The sequence below is a fragment of the Heterocephalus glaber genome, unplaced genomic scaffold (assembly GCF_053883595.1).
Source record: "Heterocephalus glaber isolate CG9 unplaced genomic scaffold, H.glaber_assembly_v1.0 deba00001600, whole genome shotgun sequence".
Classification (NCBI taxonomy): Eukaryota; Metazoa; Chordata; class Mammalia; order Rodentia; family Bathyergidae; genus Heterocephalus; species Heterocephalus glaber.
In genome coordinates this window covers 37494759-37517658 of record NW_028258372.1, presented here as the reverse complement: position 1 = coordinate 37517658, position 22900 = coordinate 37494759, and the positions used below count along the sequence as shown (strand labels likewise).

At 52.5% G+C, this 22900-nt stretch overlaps 1 protein-coding gene and 1 non-coding gene across 4 annotated transcripts in view; one reads left to right on the top strand and one right to left on the bottom strand.

Annotated features, from left to right (window-relative positions):
• The window catches only part of Cacna1s (calcium voltage-gated channel subunit alpha1 S), a 58971-nt gene that overhangs the window by 10984 nt on the left and 25087 nt on the right, over positions 1 to 22900 (top strand). For all 3 annotated transcript variants that reach the window (XM_004862257.3, XM_021242427.2, XM_021242426.2), the window contains exons 3-17: positions 4185 to 4324; positions 6032 to 6174; positions 6337 to 6489; positions 8883 to 9088; positions 10415 to 10518; positions 11826 to 11971; positions 12380 to 12461; positions 13854 to 14014; positions 15625 to 15850; positions 16761 to 16968; positions 17968 to 18088; positions 18672 to 18786; positions 19832 to 19925; positions 20483 to 20552; positions 22140 to 22272. In XM_004862257.3, the coding sequence (XP_004862314.1) occupies positions 4185 to 4324; positions 6032 to 6174; positions 6337 to 6489; positions 8883 to 9088; positions 10415 to 10518; positions 11826 to 11971; positions 12380 to 12461; positions 13854 to 14014; positions 15625 to 15850; positions 16761 to 16968; positions 17968 to 18088; positions 18672 to 18786; positions 19832 to 19925; positions 20483 to 20552; positions 22140 to 22272 (2102 nt within the window). The remainder of the gene's footprint in view (positions 1 to 4184; positions 4325 to 6031; positions 6175 to 6336; positions 6490 to 8882; positions 9089 to 10414; positions 10519 to 11825; positions 11972 to 12379; positions 12462 to 13853; positions 14015 to 15624; positions 15851 to 16760; positions 16969 to 17967; positions 18089 to 18671; positions 18787 to 19831; positions 19926 to 20482; positions 20553 to 22139; positions 22273 to 22900) is intronic.
• Positions 9308 to 9411, bottom strand: LOC147823180 (U6 spliceosomal RNA). The gene has a single exon (XR_015444618.1). It is a non-coding gene; the product is annotated as a U6 spliceosomal RNA (small nuclear RNA).

Sequence of the window (22900 nt, the reverse complement as noted above, 5' to 3'; positions counted from 1 at the left end):
AGTTAATGTAAATAAATAAGCAGCAAGTCAGGTCTTGACAACTGCTGGAAAGAAAAATAATGCAGCATAAGGAGACAGATATGGAGGAGGGGGTAGTCTGGAAGGTCTCAGTGATGTGCTGACATTCAAGTTGGAATCTGCAAGAGGAGAGAAAGCCATGTGGGTGTACCTGGGCAGGGAGAACAGCAAGGGGTGAGGCTCTGGGTCTGGGATTCTTTGACCTGGTACAGGGAAGCCTGTGCCCTGGGGGAGGGCAGCAGAGTCATCAGCAGGGCCTGTTTCAACTCTCACCCCCCCCCATCCCTCCCGAGCAGCTCTGAGGAGCTTGCTGATGAGTGATAGGTCCCATCCCACCTACCCGTGGGGCAGAAAACCCACTGGGAATCTTCACAGTGAAGATGGCACAGGAAGAAGTCATGACTTCCAGGGGCCTCAGTGAGGCAGCGGGCAGTGAGGAGCCACACGGCATCAGAGGGGTCGTAGAAGACTCGAGGGGCAACTTCTTCCTGTGGGAGATCAGAGGGTTCTTATGAAATGAGAGGCCGACTGGGTAGCAGGCCTTGGGGACAGTCCAAGCAGAGGGCCCAGGTGAGCAGAGGCACAAAGGCTGGGGCCACTGGGGGCCCTGAAAGTCATGTTACCTGACAGGCAGGTGGCCAGCAGGCCAGGGTGAGGCCAGAGAGGTCCAGGTGATCAGAGATCATGCCATGGAGGGCCTTGCATGGTGCCTTGCGGGAGCGTGTAGACTTACCTGGTGATCCCTGGAACAGTTACAAACTAGCAGTGGACATGCCCAGATCCTCGTAGAGAAGGGACTGGAGGAGGGGGTGTTGAAGGTAGTAGGTGACTGCAGGTAGGAGAGAGGAGCAAGGGCAACTGCTGTGTCGATGGAGAGGGGATAGATAGAGCAGGGGTTGGGGTGGAAAGGTCTGGACCTGGTGAATGGTGGTTCCCAAGTCCAGAAAGCCCCCTGGGTTCTGGTGTGGACAAGTGGGTGCCACTGGCCCAGGCAGGGACAGGTGAAGGAGAGCAGGTATTTCCTGTTGGCCCTGAGAATACTCAACAGTGGCACTTGCAGCTGTTTACCCCCAGATAATCCCTCAAAAATTACAGCCCTAACTTTACCTCTAAAGTGTGCCACAAAATCTTATTATTATTTTTGAATTGCTCTAGTATATCAATAGTTTTGGAAATAAAAGACATCGTTCTATTTATAGCACTCTGCTTTTAGTAGTGGTATTTCTATTTTCAAAATACAGTAACTCTTGATTGCTAAAAATTAAATGAACTCTGGCGGTGAGCTGCGATTCTTTTTATGGGAAATGGGTTAAGGGGAAGAGGAGTTCATGTTCAAACATGCTGAGTTTAAGGTCTAAAGGCGCCAAGTCCTGGTAAGTCACCTACAAACATGACCTCATGCAGCAGCTCTGCAGAAGCAAAGCGCGCACACTGCGGGCAGAAAGCACCTCTCACAAGAGCCCTGATGTCTGTGGTTTATGGAATATCTGTTTCATGCCAAGCAATGGTAGACACTTCCTTACCAGAGAGCATTCCATCCTCAAGACCTCTCTTTCAGGTAGTTTTTGTTATCTCAGTCCTGAGTTTTCCTGCATACCAGGAAATTGAGCTTCACAGAGGTCCAGGAACTTTGAGCAAAAAAACAGCCAATGAGAATCCTTCTGCAATATACCCACTGCCTCCCAGCCACTGAGGGCAGCCTCTTGAGGGTTCAGAAGGAAACTTGGGGCTTTGGGAGAGTTCATGACTTTGATCTCAGAGAGACAGCCAGGCCTTGCCCAGGCACCTGGTCCTGAGCTTAATAAATCAGAGTGGAATGAGCATCCCTTGTTCCTCCGTGCTTGGCAGAGGCCATGAGACTAAAGCAGTGTGACATTGTGATCCTGTTCCCATGGCACAAGAATGGACATCTCCCTCTTCCACATCCTCCAGGCAAGGGCCCATCTGTGCTTACACACACAGGTCTCCTGTGGCAGTGGGCTGGCCCTCCAGGCACCTGGATTAGGCTGCAGGGAGTATGGTGGAGCCCGCTGGGCCTTGGAGCTGATTGTGGAAGAACCCAAGTGACCCTATCCGAGGCCCACAGTCCCCAGAAAACTTGCTGTGCAGCCAGTGGAGTTGGACAGGCAGTGGCAGGTGCAGGCCGTCCTCCGGTGTGCATGGCTAACTGCCCAGACCTGGATCATGGCAGCTATTTTGAGTCCTGTTTTCCTTTCCCTCAACCTGACTTCAGTCTGTTCCCTGGGGCTGCAGCAACATGAAAATTTACATGCTGATTTTCTTCCTTCTCCACCCTTGTGCCTTTCCTTTAATGAAGGGCCCATGGGGTCCTCCCTTTGCCCCGTGTTGCCCACCTGGTGTTGACCCCAGCCCCTATTAAGAACCCCCTTAGCAGAATGCCATGGCTTTGTATTTTAACCACCATATAACACTTCTGGAAGAAGGAGAAAGCTCTGAGGTGACAAATTAGTAGCGGGAATGAAGGTTGAGTTTAAGGAGAGCAAGCCTAGCTTATGTATGCCTCACTTTCTCCTTCCACAAAGAAGGAAAACGTTTGCTTTCAGGAAAATTCTCTGAATAACTTGAGATTTCCAGGGCCACATCCATAGTCATGAACCATTTGGAGATCTCTCCCTTTGCTCCCACATCTATGCACTGGGGAGTAAAACAATTATCTTCCAGATCACTCATTCCTGGAATGGCCAGTTCCCCATTCTGGCTCTGCCAGCAAAGGAGCTGTGAATCCAGTGTGAGCCAGGCTTCCATAGTCCATGGTGGGGAAAAGCCCTGGTCGCCTAGGTGCTTCCATGGGCATGGGTGTTGGTGACTAATGGTAATGCGGGGCTGGACTTCAGAGCACAGGCCCCTTTTTGCACAACCCTATGAGGCACCAGTCACCAGCCACGTCCTGGAGCTATGCAGGGCCGCAGGGTGGTGACCCCCTTGAGGGGCTGGGCTTGCCGGAGAGACCTGGGAAGCAGAGCTCTTGGGAGCCCCCAAGCCAGGGTTCAGATGGCTGCTAGGAGAGCAGTTTCAGCCTGGAGTCCTGACAGAAGGGGCCTGCTTTCCCAGTCAGAAATAGCTCTTGCCTGGGCCCAGAAGAAGGGAAGGTGACCTGGCCAAGCACAGGGTGACCCCGAGGATCAGGCTACACAGGGGCAGTTGTCTGGAGGCTGCAGTGAGGTCTTCTGAAAGCTTAGCCTCTTGCCTGAGAGACGCCCTCCCTCACACACAGCACTCCCCACGTTGGGATCACCCTGCCTAGGAGGACAGCTAATGTGGCCCAGGTGGTGTGGCCAGGGAGCGAAAATGAATTAAAAGGCAAGATCCTGACCAGAAGGAGGGGCATCTGGGGTTCTGAGGCGGCAGGGCAGTGGGAGAAGAAAGATGCCCAAACCATAAACTGTCTGGGGGACTTCATCTTGGAGGCCGCCCCAGATCATTGATTTATTTATCCAGTCCTAGGCCCTGGAGGTACAGTAAAAAAACAAAAGGACAGAAATCCCCCCACTTTATAGAATTTATATTCTAACAGAGAGAGAGATGAGAACATGCATGTGAGCTGGGAACAGTGGCACACACCTGCAGCCCCAGCTACCCAGAAGGCTGAGGCAGGAGAATTGGGAGTTTGAGGCCAGCCTAGGCCATTTAGCAATATCCCATCTTACAAACAACCACAAAAAGAATATATGTGGTTGAGTAATAAGAAGACAAAATGAAGCTGGGAAGAAAAACACAAAACATTGGAAGTGGCTCAATTTTACTTTTTGGTACTAAGGACTGAACACTGGGAGAGCTGAGCTCCATCCCCAGTCCTTCTTTTATGATTTTATTTTGAGGCAGAGCCTCACTAAGTTACCCAGGCTGGCCTCAAACTTGTGATCTTCGGCCTCAACCTCCCGAGTAACTGGGATTATAGGCATGCTCCGGGCAGGAGACGACTTTTGAGTAAAGACCTGTTGGAAGTGAGGGAGCTGGCAACTCGCGGACCAGTGAGGTGCTGGGAGGAAGGGTCCTGGCAGAGGGAGCAGCACAAGGGAACAGCACACCTGCCTCAGGTGTGCGGAGGGACAAGGGAACCCAGCGTGGCTGGAAAGAGAGCAAGACAGGGCCAGGGGTCACTGGGCATGCGCAGAGGCGAGGCGTGACCACGTTGGCTCCCACAGGAGAAACTGGAGTATTTCTTCCTCATCGTCTTCTCCATTGAAGCTGCCATGAAGATCATTGCCTATGGCTTTCTGTTCCACCAAGACGCCTACCTCCGCAGCGGCTGGAATGTGCTGGACTTCATCATTGTCTTCCTGGGGTGAGGCTTGGCTGGGGGTGGGGGGTGCGGGGTTTGGAGTCAGATGCACCCTGAGGCCTCGGTTCCCTCACCCCCCACACACACCACCAGCGTCCCAGAGGTGGCAGGAAGCCCCAGCACTGCCCTCTGTGCCAGGCAGCGGCCTCCCTTAGAGTCCAGCTTCAGTTAGAGGCGTCTCTGTGTGCCGTCACTGTTGGTGGGGAAGGAAACCCTGCCTCTGGCCACCTACCGACAGGTCCCAGACCCATCCCAGCGAGGCAGGTCAGTGCCTTCATCCTCTTCGCTTCAACGCAGTGGAGATGATGTGGGTTCCAGCAGCCACGTTCCTGGGGCTCACCTTTCTCAGACCCAGTGTGCACCTGCCATTTGGAGTCACAAAAATGGACATTTAATAGCCTGTGTCCTGGGCTGCCACAACAAGGTTCCACTCACTACAGGCTTAAACAGTGCAGATTTATTTTCTCATGGTCCTGGAGGCTGGAAGTGCAAGGTGTGAGCAGGTTTGGTTTCCTCTGAGCCCCTCTCCTTGGCTTGCAGGGCCAGCGTCTCCCTGCATCCTGACTGGGACATGCACACACATCCCTGGTGTGTCTGTGTATGCCCAAATTGCCTCTTATAAGGACACCAGCGTTAGGGCCTACCCTGATGACCTCATTAACTTAATCACCTCTTTAAAGACCTGATCTCTAAGAATACACTCTGAGGTAGTGGAGGTTAGAATATTAACATATGAATTTTGTTCAGCCTGGAACATTCATTCCCTTCGGCAGGCACCATTGAGCACTTGCAATGAGCTTTACATGTAACATCTCACCTAATTCTCCCAACAACCCTCCTGCTTTCTCCACTTTATGGATAAGGAAGCTAAGGGACTGAGAAGTCAAGGCCCTTGCCCAAGGTCACAGTTGGCTGGCGGCAGTGCTAGGATTCAACTAAGGCAGCCTCTGCTCCCAGGGCTGGACTCTTCATCACTATGATGGCCTTCAATGGAGTAACTGTTATGTTGAATATCTGCTGATTATCCAGAGCTGCCCTCAGCATAAGGAGGAAAACAGAACAGCTCTGTGACTCGGCCTCTGTCCCAGTAAGCTGCCCTGGTTGAAAGCCAAGACAAACCCTGCAGAATAGACTCAGAGCACAATGCCACACAGTGCTTCACGTACAGCATGTCCCTTCCTGTGTCAGGAGGGCTCACAGAGAGAATTGAGGAAGATGTCAGAGGACAGCAGAACTCTGAGAGTCTTGAGAGGAAGTGGGCAGGAGAGCCCAGGGAAGGGGTCAGCAGAAGGCTGTTTGAGGAGAGGCTGGGGGAGGAGATGCTCTGGGTTCTTCACCCTCCATGGGTGTGCTCAGCCCTGGGCCCAGAGACCCCCACCCGGTTAGCACCCTGAATAGATGTCACAAGTGGATCACAATGCGGCATTCAGAGTCTGAACTTGGCCTCAAAACTCTTTAGTAAAATTCTCCAGGGCCGGGGATTTAGCTCAGTGGTTCCATCACCTGCCCCGCAAGTGCAAGGACCTGAGTTCGATCCCCGGTACCAAAAAAATAATAATAATAAAATGAAATAAAAAAGTAAAATTCTCCAGACAAGCAAGAATCCTCACAGTTAGCAGATGGTGAACTGTATTTGTATCTCCCTGGGTCCCCTCACACAGTGGCTTATCTGATGCTTATGCCCTCTTCTCCCCATCCTCTGCACTCCAGGGTCTTCACCGTGGTTCTGGAGCAGGTGAACATCATCCAGAGCAACACGGCCCCCATGAGCAGCAAAGGAGCTGGCTTGGACGTCAAGGCCCTGAGAGCCTTCCGCGTGCTCAGACCCCTCCGGCTGGTGTCGGGGGTGCCCAGTGGGTGGCAGTGCCTCTGCACACCCCGTCCTTTTGTCGCAGCCTGTTCCCTTGTCCCTCTAGCTTGGTGCCCCAGGAACTTGCTGTGATTTAGAGAGAGGGAGGGCCGTGAGACTAGGAGGGGAATGACCCCTCTGTCCCCCTCCCTGCCCTCCGTGGCAGGCCTGCAGGTGGTCCTCAACTCCATCTTCAAGGCCATGCTCCCCCTGTTTCACATCGCTTTGCTCGTCCTCTTCATGGTCACCATCTACGCCATCATTGGGCTGGAGCTCTTCAAGGGCAAGATGCACAAGACCTGCTACTTCACTGGGACAGGTGAGCCTGTGACTGAGGAGTGGGAGAGGGGCAGGGCCAGCTCAGAAAGGGGGACCTGCTAGCGGAGAAGCCCTAGGCCCAAGTCGTGGCCTCCCACAGCTATTGACTGTGCAGATGGCGGAAGGACAGCTTCAGTGATCCAGAACAGAGTCAGTGATCAAGGAGTGTGTCCTGGGCCATTGTTCTGAAAAACCCACCACCGACCCCACCCGCCCCTCCCCTGCACCCCATAGGAAGTGGCGTCTTCCAGGCTTTCACAGCCCATTGTGGATAGATATGCAGGTTTGGGATAAGCCTGAATTTCTCATCCTCCTTTTCCATTAGCTACAGCTTTAGCTTCAGTCTGAGCTGCTCCTCTCCAAGAAGGAGCCCACAAGGTGTGGTCTGAATGAGACCTCAGGACAGCATCCGAGAGCCAAGGGGTCATTTGTTGAGTTGACAGAAGCAGCCTACACTGAGGCCCAGAAAGGCCTGAAGGAAATTAAACCAGCAGTTCCCAAAATGTTGGCTTCAGGATCCCTTTATACTCTCAGAAAATACTGAGGACCCCAGAGAGCTTTTCTGTATCTACTTTGATCTATTAATATTCATGGTATTAGAAAGGAAAACAGATATCAGGATGTTATTTTATTTTTTTAGTTAGTTATTTTTGCATTACCAAGGATTACCAGCCTCCAGGGCCTCATACATACTAGGCGAAACTTTACCACTGAGCTACATCCCCAGCCCTTTTATAAATACAGTTGTGAGACAGGCTAAATTGCCCAGCCTGGCCTCAAACTTGTGATCCTCCTGCCTCAGCCCTCCAAGTAGATGAAATTACAGACTTGTGTCACCCCATCTGGCTTATTAATTTATTTTTAAGGAACAGTAATAAACCCATGACATAAGAACCATGAATAATGTATTTTTATGAAAAAGAACTATATCTTCTCCAAACCCAAAATATTTAGTGAGAAGGGTGGCACTGTTTTGCACCTTTTGCAAACCTCTTGAATGCCTGGTTTGATAAAATCCACAGGCTCACACATCTGCTTCTGCGTGCCGTTCATCTGACATCACAGGTGCCGCTCTGTACTCACTGAGAGGATGAGAAAACTTCTTAACGTTGTTATGAAGACAGACTTGAGCAGGCAGTGCCCTGGGGGGCTCTCGGTGCCCCTCTGAGTCTCCCTGCTCTGTACAGACAGCAGCAAGCTGGGACTCAGCCTCACCCCTGCCCCTCTCGCCCCAAGCGTGACTCACACCAAGGTCTGCAGTGAATTGAATGTAGCACAAGAAAGAGGTCCCCTCCTCGAGGACAAGCCTCCCACAAAGGGAGCGAACTCACCAGGACACACACCTGGACCTCCTGAGACGCTGCTGGCCCCCCGTGCCCACCAGCAAGAAGGGACAGTCAGTGGGAGGATCAAACCAACTGAAAGACTGAACACTGATAGAGCTTTTAGTTGGTGGCTTCCTAGTCTCCTGATTCAACCTTTTCCCACTGCTATAGCAGTTTGCACCCCATAGCCGGCACTGTCAGCCAGATAGGAAGGGCCCTTCTCTCCCAAGCTTCCATTCAATTTTGGAGATCTTACCAATAATCTCACAAGGGCCTGGAAAACCTAGTCTGCAGCACTGAAAAGCCCTTCTCAGATTGAGGCTGCTGACTTCACAGGGCCAGGGGCCATGATAAGTGGCCCCCTCCCCCCCGCATCTGCAGAGTGCTGAGCCCACATGGTTAACACCATCAGGCGGGGCACTCCAGTTCTGATGAGCAACCTATCTCTGAACACCAAGGGAAGCAGTAAATGTCCTAAGCTAAAGGGAGATCCAGATGTCTTCGAAGTTGTAGGATTTTGGAGGCAATAAAAGCAACATCCAAGAAAATGAAGTGACGTCCAGACCAAGGCCTGTTGGCAGCTCCCCCTAGTCTAGAGGCTTGCTCCACAGGCCATGTGTCTTATACAGTGTAGCCATGCTGTGTGGTTCGAGTGCCTGCATTTCAGCCCCAGGCAGAGCCCGCTGTCCAAGCATGTGAGCCTCCTGACCCTGCCGCGCTCCAGCCTGGACGCTGCCCTCTCTTTAAAGCTTGGTGAGCCCAAAGATGACCCTCCTATCACTCCAGGTTCACAGGTTGCACTTAGTAGGACAATTAATCCTAGAAGCTGGCCCTCCAGCGAGGCCCTGGGGCCTAAGACATAATTACTGCCTAGCTATGGGACCTAGGCCCCAGGGTCCCTCTGTGTCTAAGAAATACCACCTGGTCTGAGGGAAGCAGCCTTCTGCATTTTCACCAGTCTGTCTGTAACCTACTGCTCCATTTTGTTAAACAGCTGCCTAGCGCCTTTCCTTCAGTCCTTGGCCATCTAGCAAGGTGATCTGACGTTGGTTCCACCTTCTTCCTGCAGATATCATGGCCACAGTGGAGAATGAGAAGCCGTCGCCCTGTGCCAGGTCGGGCTCGGGGCGCCCGTGTACCATCAATGGCAGTGAGTGCCGAGGCGGCTGGCCGGGGCCCAACCATGGCATCACCCATTTCGACAACTTCGGCTTCTCCATGCTCACCGTATACCAGTGCATCACCATGGAGGGCTGGACCGATGTCCTGTACTGGGTGGGTCGGGCCCCGGGCCTGTAGAACCATCCCCTGCCCCACAGGCTTGCTGGGGAGTGGGCGGGGGGGGGCTGGAAGGGCTGGAGGACCCTGCTCCCCCTTACCCTCCCTGGGGTGCATGGCTTCCCGGTCCATGAGTGTTATCTCAGCATCATTGTGTGCAGTCCCCATGGCACAACCTGTCTGTGCAGGACCCAAGACGGGGCCAGGAAGGGGACCCAGGAGCTCATGGGTTCCACGAATTTGCATGTTATCCTTGCGCAGGGTCTGTGCGAATCTCTGTATCATTCCAGTTGTAGTATAAGTGTTGTCCAAGCGAGCACTCCATGGGTTCCAGTCTCAGCCTCTAACTTGTCCCTAAGCCTGTGTGTGACTCTCTCTGATTACCTGCAACTCAGACACTTGAGGGATGAAGGGCTATTCAACAATGCTGATTCCCCAATAAATATTTGAATATATCAGTCTCCTCATCTATAGCATAAGGGTGGTAATACCGCCCATGCTGTAGAGGGAGTGGGCAGATTCACTGAGTTCCAAGAGCGCTTGGCACATTCTCAACACTCCAGAAGAGTTTCTTGTTGAGGTGTATTATTTATTTGGTGTTTATTAAGGTTATATTTCTTATTTAATTCTCTAACAATGGATGGCTTTGTTCCCATTTTCTGGATAAGAAAAACGAGCCTCAGGAAGGCTAAATAACTTGCCCACAGCTTTGAACCTAATGACGAATAGAGCCATGAATTGAACTCTGATCTAGCTGGCTCCAACCCAGAACTTTTAATCACAACATGGCACTGCCTATGGGGGGGAATTGTAAAGCTGTCAAATGCTTTGCAAATATAAAGGCTTCAGATGAATGTCTCTCATAAGCTCATATTAGGGAAGCAAATGATTAAACATGTCAGAGGAGTGTCACGCATGTTATTTCACTGCTGCTACAAGCCTGCGAGGAGAGAGTAGATATCATTATTCTCATTAGAGAGATGGAGCGATGCTCAGACACGTTAGGCAACTTGTCTAGACTCACAGGGGTTTTTCATTTGGGAAAGTCTTGTCTGTAAAGAAGCAAGCTGAAGTGTCCATGCAGAGTCAGTCCAGGAGGCAGACGGACACGCCCTTGACTGGCGGGAAAAGGGTTGGTCCAGCCTGGCCAGGTAGACCTCCAGCCTTGGAAGGCCCTTGCAGCCCAATCCTGGTCCTCAGGCGAGAGCAGTCTCTGGCCTCTCTCCTGGTCCCCAGGGTTGGGTGGAGTCTGAGTGAACGGACTAGGGGAAAGAAGCTGAGCCCTCAGTCAGGGGATGGGACTCACACCTTTGCCTGCACCAGGTCAACGATGCCATCGGGAATGAGTGGCCCTGGATCTATTTTGTCACTCTCATTCTGCTGGGATCCTTCTTCATCCTCAACCTGGTGCTGGGTGTCCTGAGCGGGTAAGGACTCAGAGGCAGCTGCAGGGAGGAGAAGGAAGAGGGGGACCAGGAGGGAGAAGCAGAACAGGGCAGGCAGGTATGGGTTAGGGCCTCAGCCCTTCCCTGGGCCCCTTTTAGCCCCACTGGGCCGAGGGCACCTCTTCTGAATTAGCGAGCAAATGACAGAAGATGCAGGTCTGACCCTTCCGTTTTCATTTTCCTCCCTTCTTCTCTTCATGCCTTTCTCCATTCTTCCTTCTGTCCTGAGTGAGACCCCGCCTCCCACCCTCAAGTGTCCCTAAGCTGCTGTCCACTGCAGAGCCTCTGCTTGAACATGCAGACTCTGGAACTGGGCTGCCCACTCAAATCCCCACACTCCTGCTTGCTTTGTCTAATTACCTAACCTCTCTGTACCTTAGTTTCCATATCTCTCAAGTAGGAATAATTCCACTGCTTATTCCACAGCCTTGTTGTGAGGATTAAAAGTTAATACACATGAAGTACTTAGAACAGGCTGCAGGACATGAAAAGCACTAAGTACTAACAGGCATTATTGATGGGTGCTGTTCTCTGTGGGCCAGCCCCACTCTGGTCCCACCCCAGCCATGGTGAAGAGACTAGCAGTGGCCATCCACTCCCTTCCCTGTGGGCATCAGCCCACCCAGGTAGCCTGGTGAGAATTCAGGAGATTTAAATTTGGTTAGGAGAACCTTGTCTTTATTTCTTATTGCCTTTTGGAAATTTAGCATTTCCTTTATTAATGAGCACAGGCGACAAACCACAGTAATACTAGCAGAGCCTACCAGGCCAAGGTGACTGCCTTAGGGCAGTTCCTCCTGCCCCTGGGTCCACTTCAGAGCCGATTTCTGTGCTGTTGACTCCCATCGTGCACACTAGGCTCTGCCCGGTGGCCCAGGGCTGCCCTCTGCTGGCCTGAAGGTTCCCCACCAGCCCAAGGTCCTTGCTGCTGCTGCTGCCTGGATTCTAGGCCCAGGAGTTCTGCCAGCCCTTAGGACTGTAGACAGAAATGATTTCTAAGGTAGTTCAAAAGGTCAGGCAGTATCGTGGCTTTGAGGATCCATTGCTGACAGGGGAAGGGACTATAGGTGAAAAGACAGTGGATGAGGAGAAAGGAATCAGAGGGCCAGAGAAGTCCCCAGCGTGTGCTGGAGGGTGGACATGGGTGGAAGGGAGACCCCAGGTGACGCCTGGGGCTAGGAGGAGGCATGTCAAGCCGCACAACGTGCCCTCTTTGTCCTCAGGAAGCTCAGCTCTCCGCTGCCCCCTCTCTTCTTCTCTTTCTTTCCGGTCTCCCCATCCCATCTCAGGGAATTCACCAAGGAGCGGGAGAAGGCCAAGTCCAGGGGAACCTTCCAGAAGCTCCGGGAGAAGCAGCAGCTGGAGGAGGACCTCCGAGGCTACATGAGTTGGATCACACAGGGCGAGGTCATGGATGTGGAGGACCTGAGAGAAGGTTTGGGCAGAGGCCGTGCTCAGCAGCCTCCTCCCACTGCTGAGCTGCCTCGTATGCGGCTCCATAGAGAGCGCGACCCCATTTCACCCGCCCAGAGGCCTGGCAGCCCTTTGAGAAGGTGCAACACTGGCCCTTAGAGAACAATGACTTGCCTAAAACCATGTACCTCCAGATGTTAGAATCCAGGTGTGCCAAGCTCTTGCCAAAGTGCCATGCGGCTGACACACAGTGGCCCAGCCCTGCAGATGTGGGCTCACCAGCCCTTGGGAATCTGGGTCTCAGGAAAGCACAGAAGGACCCAGGCCCACTTAGGGACCACTGTCACTGGTGGCCTTCCCAGGGGTGACTAACCCGGTGTGTCCAGCCCTGAGGGCTGGCTGACTCCATATACATCTGCCCTGTTCCCAGGGAGGCTGTCTTTGGATGAAGGGGGCTCTGAAACCGAGAGCCTGTATGAGATAGAGGGCCTGAACAAGATCATCCAGTTCGTGTGAGTATCTTCCCCCCGCACTGAGGTGCACCTTCCCCTCAAGGCACTTCCCAAGCCCTTGGGAAAGAAGCCTTTCTGGAGAAGCAGGGCCAGTCCTTACTCTGAGGACTCTGCAGGGGCCAGACGTCACAGGACGTGTGGTCATAGAGTGACCTGAGCCGTAACCTATTTATACAGCTCACAAGGAAGCCCTTAGGGGCACCCAGCAAGGGCTGGGGCTGGGGAGGGGACTTGTGTTGGAGGAAGAAATGTGTGTGTGTTGGAGGGGTGACTGCCTGGCAGCGGGGGGTTTTCCAAAAAGGGAGTAGCCTTGGCCCTGGAGTCTGCAGACCAGGGGACACGCCGCATTGTCTTGTCTTTGTCTTAAGAGGAGGTTGGTAGACTGTGTCCTTTTACAAATTCATACATAATTATGGCTTTTGAAGATCAAATGGTAGTGAAAAACATCAAAGAAAAGACGAACTTCTTTAGTGCCCTTCAAAGAGGGGTAACCATGGTAACAGTTGCATATACATCCTTCTAAGATCTTTTCTGTGCTTTCATCCCTCTCTTACACGCACATACACACACACACACCAGGGATTTTTGTTTTTGTTTACCTAATGGGGTTATTTATGTTAATTACAGAGATTTGAACAGCACCCAACATGTAGGAGTATTGACAAATATTTGTTGAATATATGAATGTGATGTATATTATCTCATGACCTTTACTTGCAGTTACCTACTGAGGACAATTTTCACACCTATATGTGTACATATACTATATATAAACATACATATTTTTTGGTATATCTTTGAATAGAAAATGTTCCACAGCACACCTACATCAGAACATGCTTAGTCTTTTCTCTTTGGGGCAAAGCATACAGTGCTGTAGGCAACAGTTGTGCAAAACTGTGACCACTTCCGCTGGGCGGAATTGTAGCAATGGGATTTCTGGGAAAAGGGTAGATAGATACTGCACTTGTGTAAGTGCTGGTAGACTGCTCACCGAAATGCCATACCAGCTATTTCAGTGCCTTTTCTCCACCCCTTCCCTGACACCTTCCCAAATATTATTAATTTAAGACTTCCCTTATCATGGACAAATGTGCATCTCAGTGTTGTTTTAGTTGAAATCAAAATGTGTGGAGCACCTGCAGTACTCTGCCCAGCCCTGCGCTGTGGCTTTCCACCTTGGAGGTTGGAGTCATTGTTATCCCCATTTGAAAGGCGAGGAACTAGTAAATCAGCAGGGCTCACAGCTCCAGCCCTTAGCTCCCCCAGTGTGGCTGGAGGGGAGCGGGGGTGATCCCAGCAGGCCCAGCTGGAGCAGCACTGGAGGGAACGGCAGACCGTGGACTCAGCTCAGCGGCACGCTGGGTCTCCATCTCCCGGTCTCCCGCTCAGCCGCCACTGGAGGCAGTGGAACCGTGTCTTTCGCTGGAAATGCCACGACGTTGTGAAATCCAAGGTCTTCTACTGGCTGGTGATCCTGATCGTCGCCCTCAACACCCTGTCCATTGCCTCGGAGCACCACAACCAGCCCCTCTGGTTGACCCATTTGCAAGGTGAGTCGGAGGGAAAGGCAGGAGGAGGGCACCTGGGGCTTGGTGCCAAAAACTACCAAGGGAGGCAGAAGAGGCACATTTGATTTTGACATTGTTTTCTAGAAAGTCTGGACTATTGGTGCTGGATCACAGGGCTTAGCTTCTCCTATTACAGTCAGAAAACAGAGACTCCAAAGGCAAAGTGGCTCACCCAGCTTTCCTCTTCTTGACATCGTCACCCACCAGGGGCAGTGACAACAATACATTGGGACAATTATCGCCAAAGTTGTCTGGGCAACTTATTTCAGTTAAGACCATTGCACATATGATTACCAGTGATTTAGAGCGGCAGGCATCCGAGTTCAAATCCTACTACAAAAACAGCAATCTTTCACCAACTTTTTATTGACTGCATACTGTGTGCAAGGCATAGAAAGAGAACTCGGGATACAGAGAGAGCAGATTCCACTGCTTTTGGCTTGAAGGAGTTGTACTTCGGCAAAGGGGAAGACAGGTGTTAATAGTTTCAAGTCCATCTGGGGAGAACAATGATATAAATGAGGTAGCAAGAGAAGGGTCAGGAGAGATGCTGGAGCTCCAAGTTCTGAAAGGATAAGTAGATAAGGCCCAGGTGGTCATAGGTCGGCAGAGTTTCCTGCGGGAGGAACAGTGTGTGCGAAGATGCGAAACAGTCTGTGAACCAGTAAATTGGAGGCGTCACAGAGCTCCGTGTGGCCTGAGAGCGGCGTGAGATGTGTTTGCCCGCAGAGGCCTTATGTGCTGTCCTAAGGCGTCAGGAGTTTTAACCTTTGGCCAAAGGGAGCCCCTAATCTGTACCCTGTATAGGTATGCGGTCCAATCTGCATAACCTTTCATGGAACAAGGATTGTAAATGAAGATAGAAGCCTAAAATACTAGTCACAAGCAAGTGAAATCCCCAGGGTGCTTAAGAGAAGCCAACACAAATATTTTTTCAGGATGCATTGCTTCTCAAACCAAGGCATATAGAATCCCTGCAAGGAAAATTGTTTTCTGATGATGTGGTCACAATATAAAAAATTTGCAAACCAAATAAGGAACAGAGGCACCCTGAGGAAGAGTCATTGGGTCCGACCAAGGAGAGCTAGGAACCCCAGGAACCTGAGATGATAGAACAGCACAAAAGAGGCTCTGCTTAAAGTGATAATAGAGATTAAATTTACAGAAGAAAGAAATAGCCAGCCATGGTGGTGCACACCTGTGATCCCAGCACTCTGGGAGGCTGAGGTGGGAGGATGGCAAGTTCAAGGCCAGCCTGGGCAAAATGGCTAGATGCTGTCTCAAAAAATAAAACTCAGAGGGTTGAGGATGTAGCTTAATGGTAGAATCCCCTTGGGTCTGATTCATAGTACAGCAGAAATTAATCATCATTATTCTAAAACTCTCTTGCTCTTAAATACAGTATGGCCTGTCTTTCTAGATATCTAGGTGTTTCCTTCAGTGGGAAAAGTCACCAGGTTTTGTTGGGTTTTGAAGGTAAAAAGGGGACAGTGCCTCCGGGAGCTGAGCAGGGTGTGCTGGGCAGTGCTGGGCTGAGGCTCGGGGTGGGAGGAGGGAAGCAGACTGGTGGAGTCCATGCTGCTAACCCACAGATGTGGCCAACCGGGTGCTGCTGGCCCTCTTCACCATCGAGATGCTGATGAAGATGTATGGGCTGGGCCTGCGCCAGTACTTCATGTCCATCTTCAACCGCTTCGACTGCTTCGTGGTGTGCAGCGGCATCCTGGAGATCCTGCTGGTGGAGTCGGGCGCCATGACACCCCTGGGCATCTCCGTGCTCCGCTGCATCCGCCTCCTGCGGATCTTCAAGATCACCAAGTTAGTGTGCAGGATGGGGCTCTGGGCTCTTCGATCCACACACATTTGTCTGCAGCCCTTGCCCAGGACTTCTCCCTCCCCTTCCCTCTCAAGACCGGAAATCACTCCCAACCTTTGAACCCGTTTCTGCTTCTCCCTTACATCCTCTATACCAGAGCAGAGGAGAGGTGGGAAGAGAGAGGAAAGAGAGCAAAGGAAACTGGGAGGGATGGAAGGACAGGAAAGTGGGAGGGAGAAGGAGAGAGGCAGGCCAGTAAGGAGGCGAGGAAAGAGTGAGAGGAGGGATCACAATGTGGCAGGAAAAGAAGTTGAGTTCATCTACAGTAATTCCCCTTATTTACAAGGATATGTGTGTGACTCTCCGTAGATGCTTGAAACCATGAATAGCACTGAGTCTGGTAGATGCTAGGCTTTTCCCCATTCATATAGCCCTGTGATAAAGTTTATAAATTAGGTGCAGTAAGAGATTAACAACAACTAATAATAAAATAGAACAGTTACAACAATATACCTAATAAAATGTATGTGAATATGGCCTTTGCGCTCATGCTTTAAAAGCATCTCATTGCCCTGCATATGCAGGATTTGGTGCCACGCACAGTTAACCTCAGGCCCCTGAAACCACAGGGAAGGGGACTGCCATGTTTGCAAGTATTTGCCGAGCCCCGAGGTGAGCTGGGCACACGGGTGCAGAAGAGAGGATTGGTCCCTAGTCTCAGGGTGTTTCCAGCTAGTAGGGGACCAAGAGTGAAGCCACAGCCTTACTGAGAAGATAAGAACTGGACAGGAAGGCAAACGTGGGTGTGCAGCATGGGCCCGGGCTCTCCAGCCCCAAGCAGCCCTTCCCCTCTGCTTCCATCATCCCTCAGAGCACTTGGAGAAAGCGCTGCTTCCTCCCCATCTTCCTCAGGTACTGGACATCGCTAAGCAACCTGGTGGCATCCCTGCTCAACTCCATCCGCTCCATCGCCTCCCTGCTGCTGCTGCTGTTCCTCTTCATCGTCATCTTTGCCCTGCTGGGCATGCAGCTCTTCGGGGGCAGGTACGACTTCGAGGACACGGAGGTGCGGCGCAGCAACTTTGACAACTTCCCCCAGGCCCTCATCAGCGTCTTCCAGGTAGGCCATCTACCTGTGTGTGCCTCTTTCTGGAACTTGCTGGATCCTGCTGCTTGTCCTTCCCGACACCTTACCCAGGAAGACTTCTCAGATCTGCTGGTTGAGTTCAGTGTCCCTCTCCAGGACCCTACCCCAAGTACCTGTACTTCTTGCCATTGTCGCATATGCTTGCCTGTCCTCTCCACTGGGGTTGTGCCCAGTCTGATTTGTCCTGGTCCTGGTGCTTCGCACAGTGGTGGCCCACAGTAGTCAGGACAGCAGTTGGTGCGTGGCTGGAGCTGGGGTAGGCTTTGAGGGCAGAGGTGCGCTGCTTGGGTCCCTGAGGGCAAAGCCAGACAAACTGACTCCTCCCTCTCCAAGGCTGGGGAAGCCCCAGGGACAGTGGAGCCACTCTGGAGACACAGCTCTGTCGCCTGTTCCCTGCAAGCTGCCCAAAGGAGGCTGGCTGTGACTCAGTGAGAGGCCCTCAGAGCCACAGGCCTCCTGGAGGAGCTTAGTGTAGAGCTTAGGAACGCCCCTCTCAACTATAGCCTGAGTCTCCCAAGTCACAGCACCCTGTGGTAGCAGCCGCAAGGGAGGTGGGTGACAATCAGCTGATCCTGTGGGTGGCTTCACGCCCTTTTTCTTCCATTCACCCCAGCTGGCCGATCAGGCATCGTGCCTTTCCAGGGACCTGGCATTTCCCACTCTCTGGAGGCTGGGATGAAGGGGCTAGGGGTACAGTCCAGTTTAGTCTGGGGACTACTGGCAGAGCTGGGGACGTGGTGACCCCATGATCAACCTCCTTGGCCCTCAAGCACCTTGGTAAAATTTAGACCATTTTTAAAAAGAAAGAGGGGCAGCAGGGAGAGCAGGAGGCAGTCACTTGTGCTATGGGATGAAGGGGGAAGCCTGGGAGACCTGATGTGGTTGCAAGAGGCCTTAGACAGTGCGGCCCTGGTGAAGGCTCTTGGTCCATCTGTGCTCCCATCCTTGTCGCCCCCTTCTGCCCTCCCCCAGGTCCTGACAGGTGAAGACTGGACCTCCGTGATGTACAATGGCATCATGGCCTATGGAGGGCCGACCTACCCAGGCGTGCTTGTGTGCATTTATTTCATCATACTTTTCGTGTGTGGCAACTGTATCCTCTTGGGGGCAGATGCAGAGAAGGACTAGGGAGGAGTGGGGAGAAGGGTTAAAAGAGGGGCCAAGGGTGCCCACTTGCTAGGCAGTGGGCCCCTCTGGTTAGAGGGCAGTGCCCAGGCTATGGGGGGAGGCCAGGATGCTAGGAAGGCGGGGATGGCTATGGGTAATTCCCCCCACCAGAAAGGTTTGAGAACCACAGGAGTGATTGCTACAGGGGTGGGAATTAATCCCAGCCAGGTTGGTGAGCTTGGAGCAGGTGGAGGAGGCACAGGGCTTAGCTGAGGAATCTCCGCTGAGCTCATGCTGTGCCTCACTGGTGCCCCCTGTAGCCTGCTGTAGGATCTGGGAACAGTCCTGGCAAGAAATGGATAGGATTCCAGGGATGAGTGGATTCAGGGCAGGTTCTGGATACAGAGCTTCCCTAAGGATTCTAGTCTATATCCAGGGGCCGCACCATCCTGTGGTGCTCCAGCTGCACATCAAGGATTAGGCCCTGCCGGCACACAGGCAGGGCGAGACCCTGCCCCAGAGGCTTCCTCCCACCGGCAGCCCAAGGCTCCTCAGCTGGACTCTCCTAGACATTCTGCTCAACGTCTTCCTGGCCATTGCTGTAGACAACCTGGCTGAGGCAGAGAGCCTGACTTCTGCCCAGAAGGCCAAGGCCGAGGAGAGGAAACGTAGGAAGATGTCCAGGTGAGTGCTGCCACCTCAGCAAGAGGGAGCCAGCACGCTGGGCTCTGGCAGTGGCCCCCTAGCTCTGGGCTGGTCCTGGAGCCACATGGCGCCTGCTCCAGAGAGCAATCTTCTACAGCCAGACATCCAGGCCTGCTGAAGGGCAAGTAGAAGCAGGCTGGCCTTCTAGACAGGCCTCAGGAGATGTGATGGCAGAGTCTGGAGGTTGGATTGGGCCGCACTGGTGAGGACCACTGGGATTTCTCCTCCCAGCCCTGCCACTAAATCAAACGCTTGGAAGGGCTTATGTCCTTGCTGAGCTTCAGTATGCTCCCTCTGTGAGGCAAGGGTTGGCTTCCTGATCAGGTCCTTTGCCAGTCACTCCATCTTCCATCTGTCCTGTCACTCTGAAGCCTAGGACTTTCCTCTGAGAGTGGAAGCAGGACTGGTCTTCCAGAGAGTGTTTCTCAAACTCAAACCACAAACAAACCACATGGAGATCTTGTTAAAATACAAATGCTGTTTCAGCTGATCCGAACAAGGTGGGGCGGGCCAGGATTCTGCATTTCTAACATGGTCACTGTTGGTGCCAGTGCTGCTCATCATCAGAGGGCCACACTTGAAGTTGCTAGATTCTGGCCAGAGGCCTGCTTCTCCAGGTGTCCTTGCATATAGGAATGGAATCTGCACTCTTGTGAAGGAAAGATGGGAAGAGCAAGCAAGAGAGAGACCAGCAATGGAGTTCAAGCATTTCCAAAGAGTTGGACCCGTCTTGAACAAAGCATGCTTCCACACTGTGAATTCTGTAGGAACTGGGTCCAAAGCCACATTCTACCCATTCACTATCAACAGACTGAGTATGGCTGAGCAGTGAACCTCAAGCCTCTCACCACAGAGAAGCACTTGGCCAGGCCACTGCCTTCTCACTTGGTGGCCAGTGCTCCTTCCTGCACAGAAACCCTGAACACTGGCAAGGGCTCCTCCTGAGGGTGTTGTCAGGCTGAGCAGACCCTGAACACTTTCTCATTTGGCTTTCATTTTGAGTCTCCTTGGTTTTCCAACTCAGGGGTCTTCCGGAGAAGTCAGAGGAGGAGAAGTCCACAATGGCCAAGAAGCTGGAGCAGAAACCCAAGGGGGAAGGCATCCCTACCACCGCCAAGGTGAGACCTTGGTGGGTATTTTACAGGCCAGATGGGAGGGTGGGGCTCTGTACCCCCTGTGCCTTGATGAACTGGTGGGGCACAGAGAGGAGATAGGAGTTGCCACCTGCAAGCCGAGGGCAGCCCATTGCATTTCTGCTGGAGGGAGAGCCAGTGCACAGACCTCCTCCAGGGACTCCTGTGCTGACAGCCACAGACACCCAGTCTGGGAACCAGACTTCCTCAGAGTCCCAGCTTCCTGGCCCAGGGCACTTCTACTTCTCCTGGACACCACTGCTCTATGGAGAGGCCCAGACTGGCTTCCCGCCGTCACTAGCCCGGCCCTGCTTGTTCCAGCCTGGTTCTATTCAACATTCGTGGAGACTAAGGAAATGGAGTTCAAGGAGCCAGGGAACTGAGTTCCAGAGGGACTGGAGATCCTGGCCTTGGAGCCCAACTCCCTGTTGGAGAACCAAGCAGAGGGCTTGCACAGGCTTGGGCTTGGCTTTGTCCCCTGGAGGCTTGGATATGCTGTCTTAGCTTATGCTTCATCATCTTCATTGTGTTCCTTCCTACAGCTGAAAATTGATGAGTTTGAATCCAATGTCAATGAGGTGAAGGATCCCTACCCCTCAGCTGACTTCCCAGGTGAGGGCCCTTGACCTGAGTGGAGCAGGGAGCTGTGACTCAGGGGGGATTGTGCTGGTGCCGGGCAACCTCTTGTGTGTCCCCTGCCTGGATGCCCCCATGTGGAAATCAGGGCACGAGATGTCCCTTCTGGGCCTACCCTTGGAAATAAGCCATCTGCCAGCCTGCCTCTTCCTACAACACATAGGGTAGAGAAATCCACACATCTGTTTTCATTTTCTTAGGCAAATATTTATTGATGGTCCACTGTATGATTTACTGCAAAGGACTCGGTTTTCAAAGATCACAGAGACTGCTGGAGACACAAGTCCTCCTTGCAGTCTTGCAGAATGGACCCTGAATGAGGGCGCTCCATCCATGTGACAGTGACACAGGTTGTTCACTGCCCAGTGTCTGGAATAGAGCCAAGACTGACATTGCATGAAAGTCCAAAAGGGGGCTGCGAGGAGACGCAGCCGTGGACAAAGGTTTCATAGATGCACATGCCCAGAGGCTGCTGCCAAAGCCCTGCTCATCTGGACCTCAGAGAAGACATAGAGGAAGCATAGCCAGGCTGGGTGAACCCTAAAACCTCCTGGAAGAGCCCTGGGGCCCAAGAGCTATCAGGTTCCTTCGGAGCCTTGGCGGGGGGTGGGGGGGTGGGGGGTGCGATTTTACCTATCTTCGTGGAACCAGCTGTTTGCCCCAGGGACTCTGAGCTCCAAGGGGACCTTTTGTGCTCCAAATGGCATGGAGTTTGGCAGAGAATAGGCACTTAGGCCCAGGCAGGCCGAGAAGCATCTGTAGTGTTAGGACGCACATTCTGAGGAAGAAGCAAGAGTCACAGCTTCTCTGGAGAACAGGGGAGAAGGAGCGGGATTTGGGTGGATGTGGGAACCTCCACCAGTTCCGAAATGGAGAGAGCAGAATCGGAGTTCTCGGCTTCCCTGAGGGTTTCTGCCAGGCCTCGGAGGAGCAGGGAGGAGGCAAGAGGAATCCCAGGTAGCGCACAGTGGGATCTCCAGGTCCTCACACCCTGGAGCCAAGGACCCCAGGCTCTCAGCATTCTCGTGAGTCCCAGAGAACGAGCTGGGACAACCTTTTCCTCCTCTACCCTCTGCCTGCCACGGTCTTGGAGCCGAAGCTCAAGAAACAAGAATGCTAGAAGTTCCTCTCTGAAGTTATTGTTTTCAGAATTCTAGCCTAGGAGGTCAATGACTTTCCTGCCCCGGTTTCACAAAGTGGGCAACTGAGGCTCTGGAAGGGTACAGACTTGTCAAGCATGGAACATGGAGTTAGAGCCAGGACCAGAACTTGTGTCTCAGGCCAGTGCTGTGGGGGGAGACAGAAGATACAGCAAGGAGACTCCATGGCCTGCTCCTGGCTCTGTTTGCAGAAAGTCCACAGACACCTGACAGTTCAGATCTGCTCCCTGAAGGACAAGGGAGATGTCCGGGCCGGGCCCTGGAAGCACCACGGGGCCCACAGTGGCCCACTGGAGCCTTTGCTTGCTGGCTACAGGGGCTCCTGGGAAGCCTCCAAGCACAGGAGACAAGGGCATTGCAAGGTTTGGAAAGACACCCCTAATTCCTCCCCATCTCCCCACAGGGGATGACGAGGAAGATGAGCCTGAGATCCCAGTGACCCCCCGGCCACGCCCCCTGGCTGAGCTGCAGCTGAAAGAGAAAGCAGTCCCCATTCCGGAAGCCAGCTCCTTCTTCATCTTCAGCCCCACCAATAAGTGGGTGGCCCCTCACTGCTGTGTGCGGTGACAGATGTGGCTCTCAGAGAAAGCTGCTTTCCTGCTCCAAAAAGACCTCTCCATTCTCCATGCCTGTGATTCCACCATGAGAAACTTGCTCCTCGAACTTAAGATCTTGTGCCCTGTTTAAAATGCTTATACTGGGCTGGGGCATGTGGCTCAGGGCTAGAGCACTTGCCCGGCATGCATGAGGCCTTGGGTTCCATCCTCAGCACCAACACCAAGAACAAAAACCCTTAAAAAATGAAATGCACTGCCTAGCAAGCACAAGGACCCAAGTTCGATCCCCAGTACTATAAAAAAAAAAAAAAAGAAAGAAATACAGGGAAAAGTAATGCTTTTAAATTTATTAGTCTTTATATCTATCAGGGACCATGTTTATTGGCTCCTCTCTAAGCACAGTTTTAGACAGGACATGATTAGAGCTGAGGAAAGCTCCAATTTTTGTTGGAGAGCCACCTGCTTCATCTTTCTGTGGGGGAACCTCAGGTGGTATATTGGCAGGGGAGCAGGTGGCAGAGGGTCTCCACTGGGAGATGAGACTAAGACTGAGGAGAGAAAAGGCAAGGGGACAGAACTCCTCACGTGTCCCAACCAGATGACCATG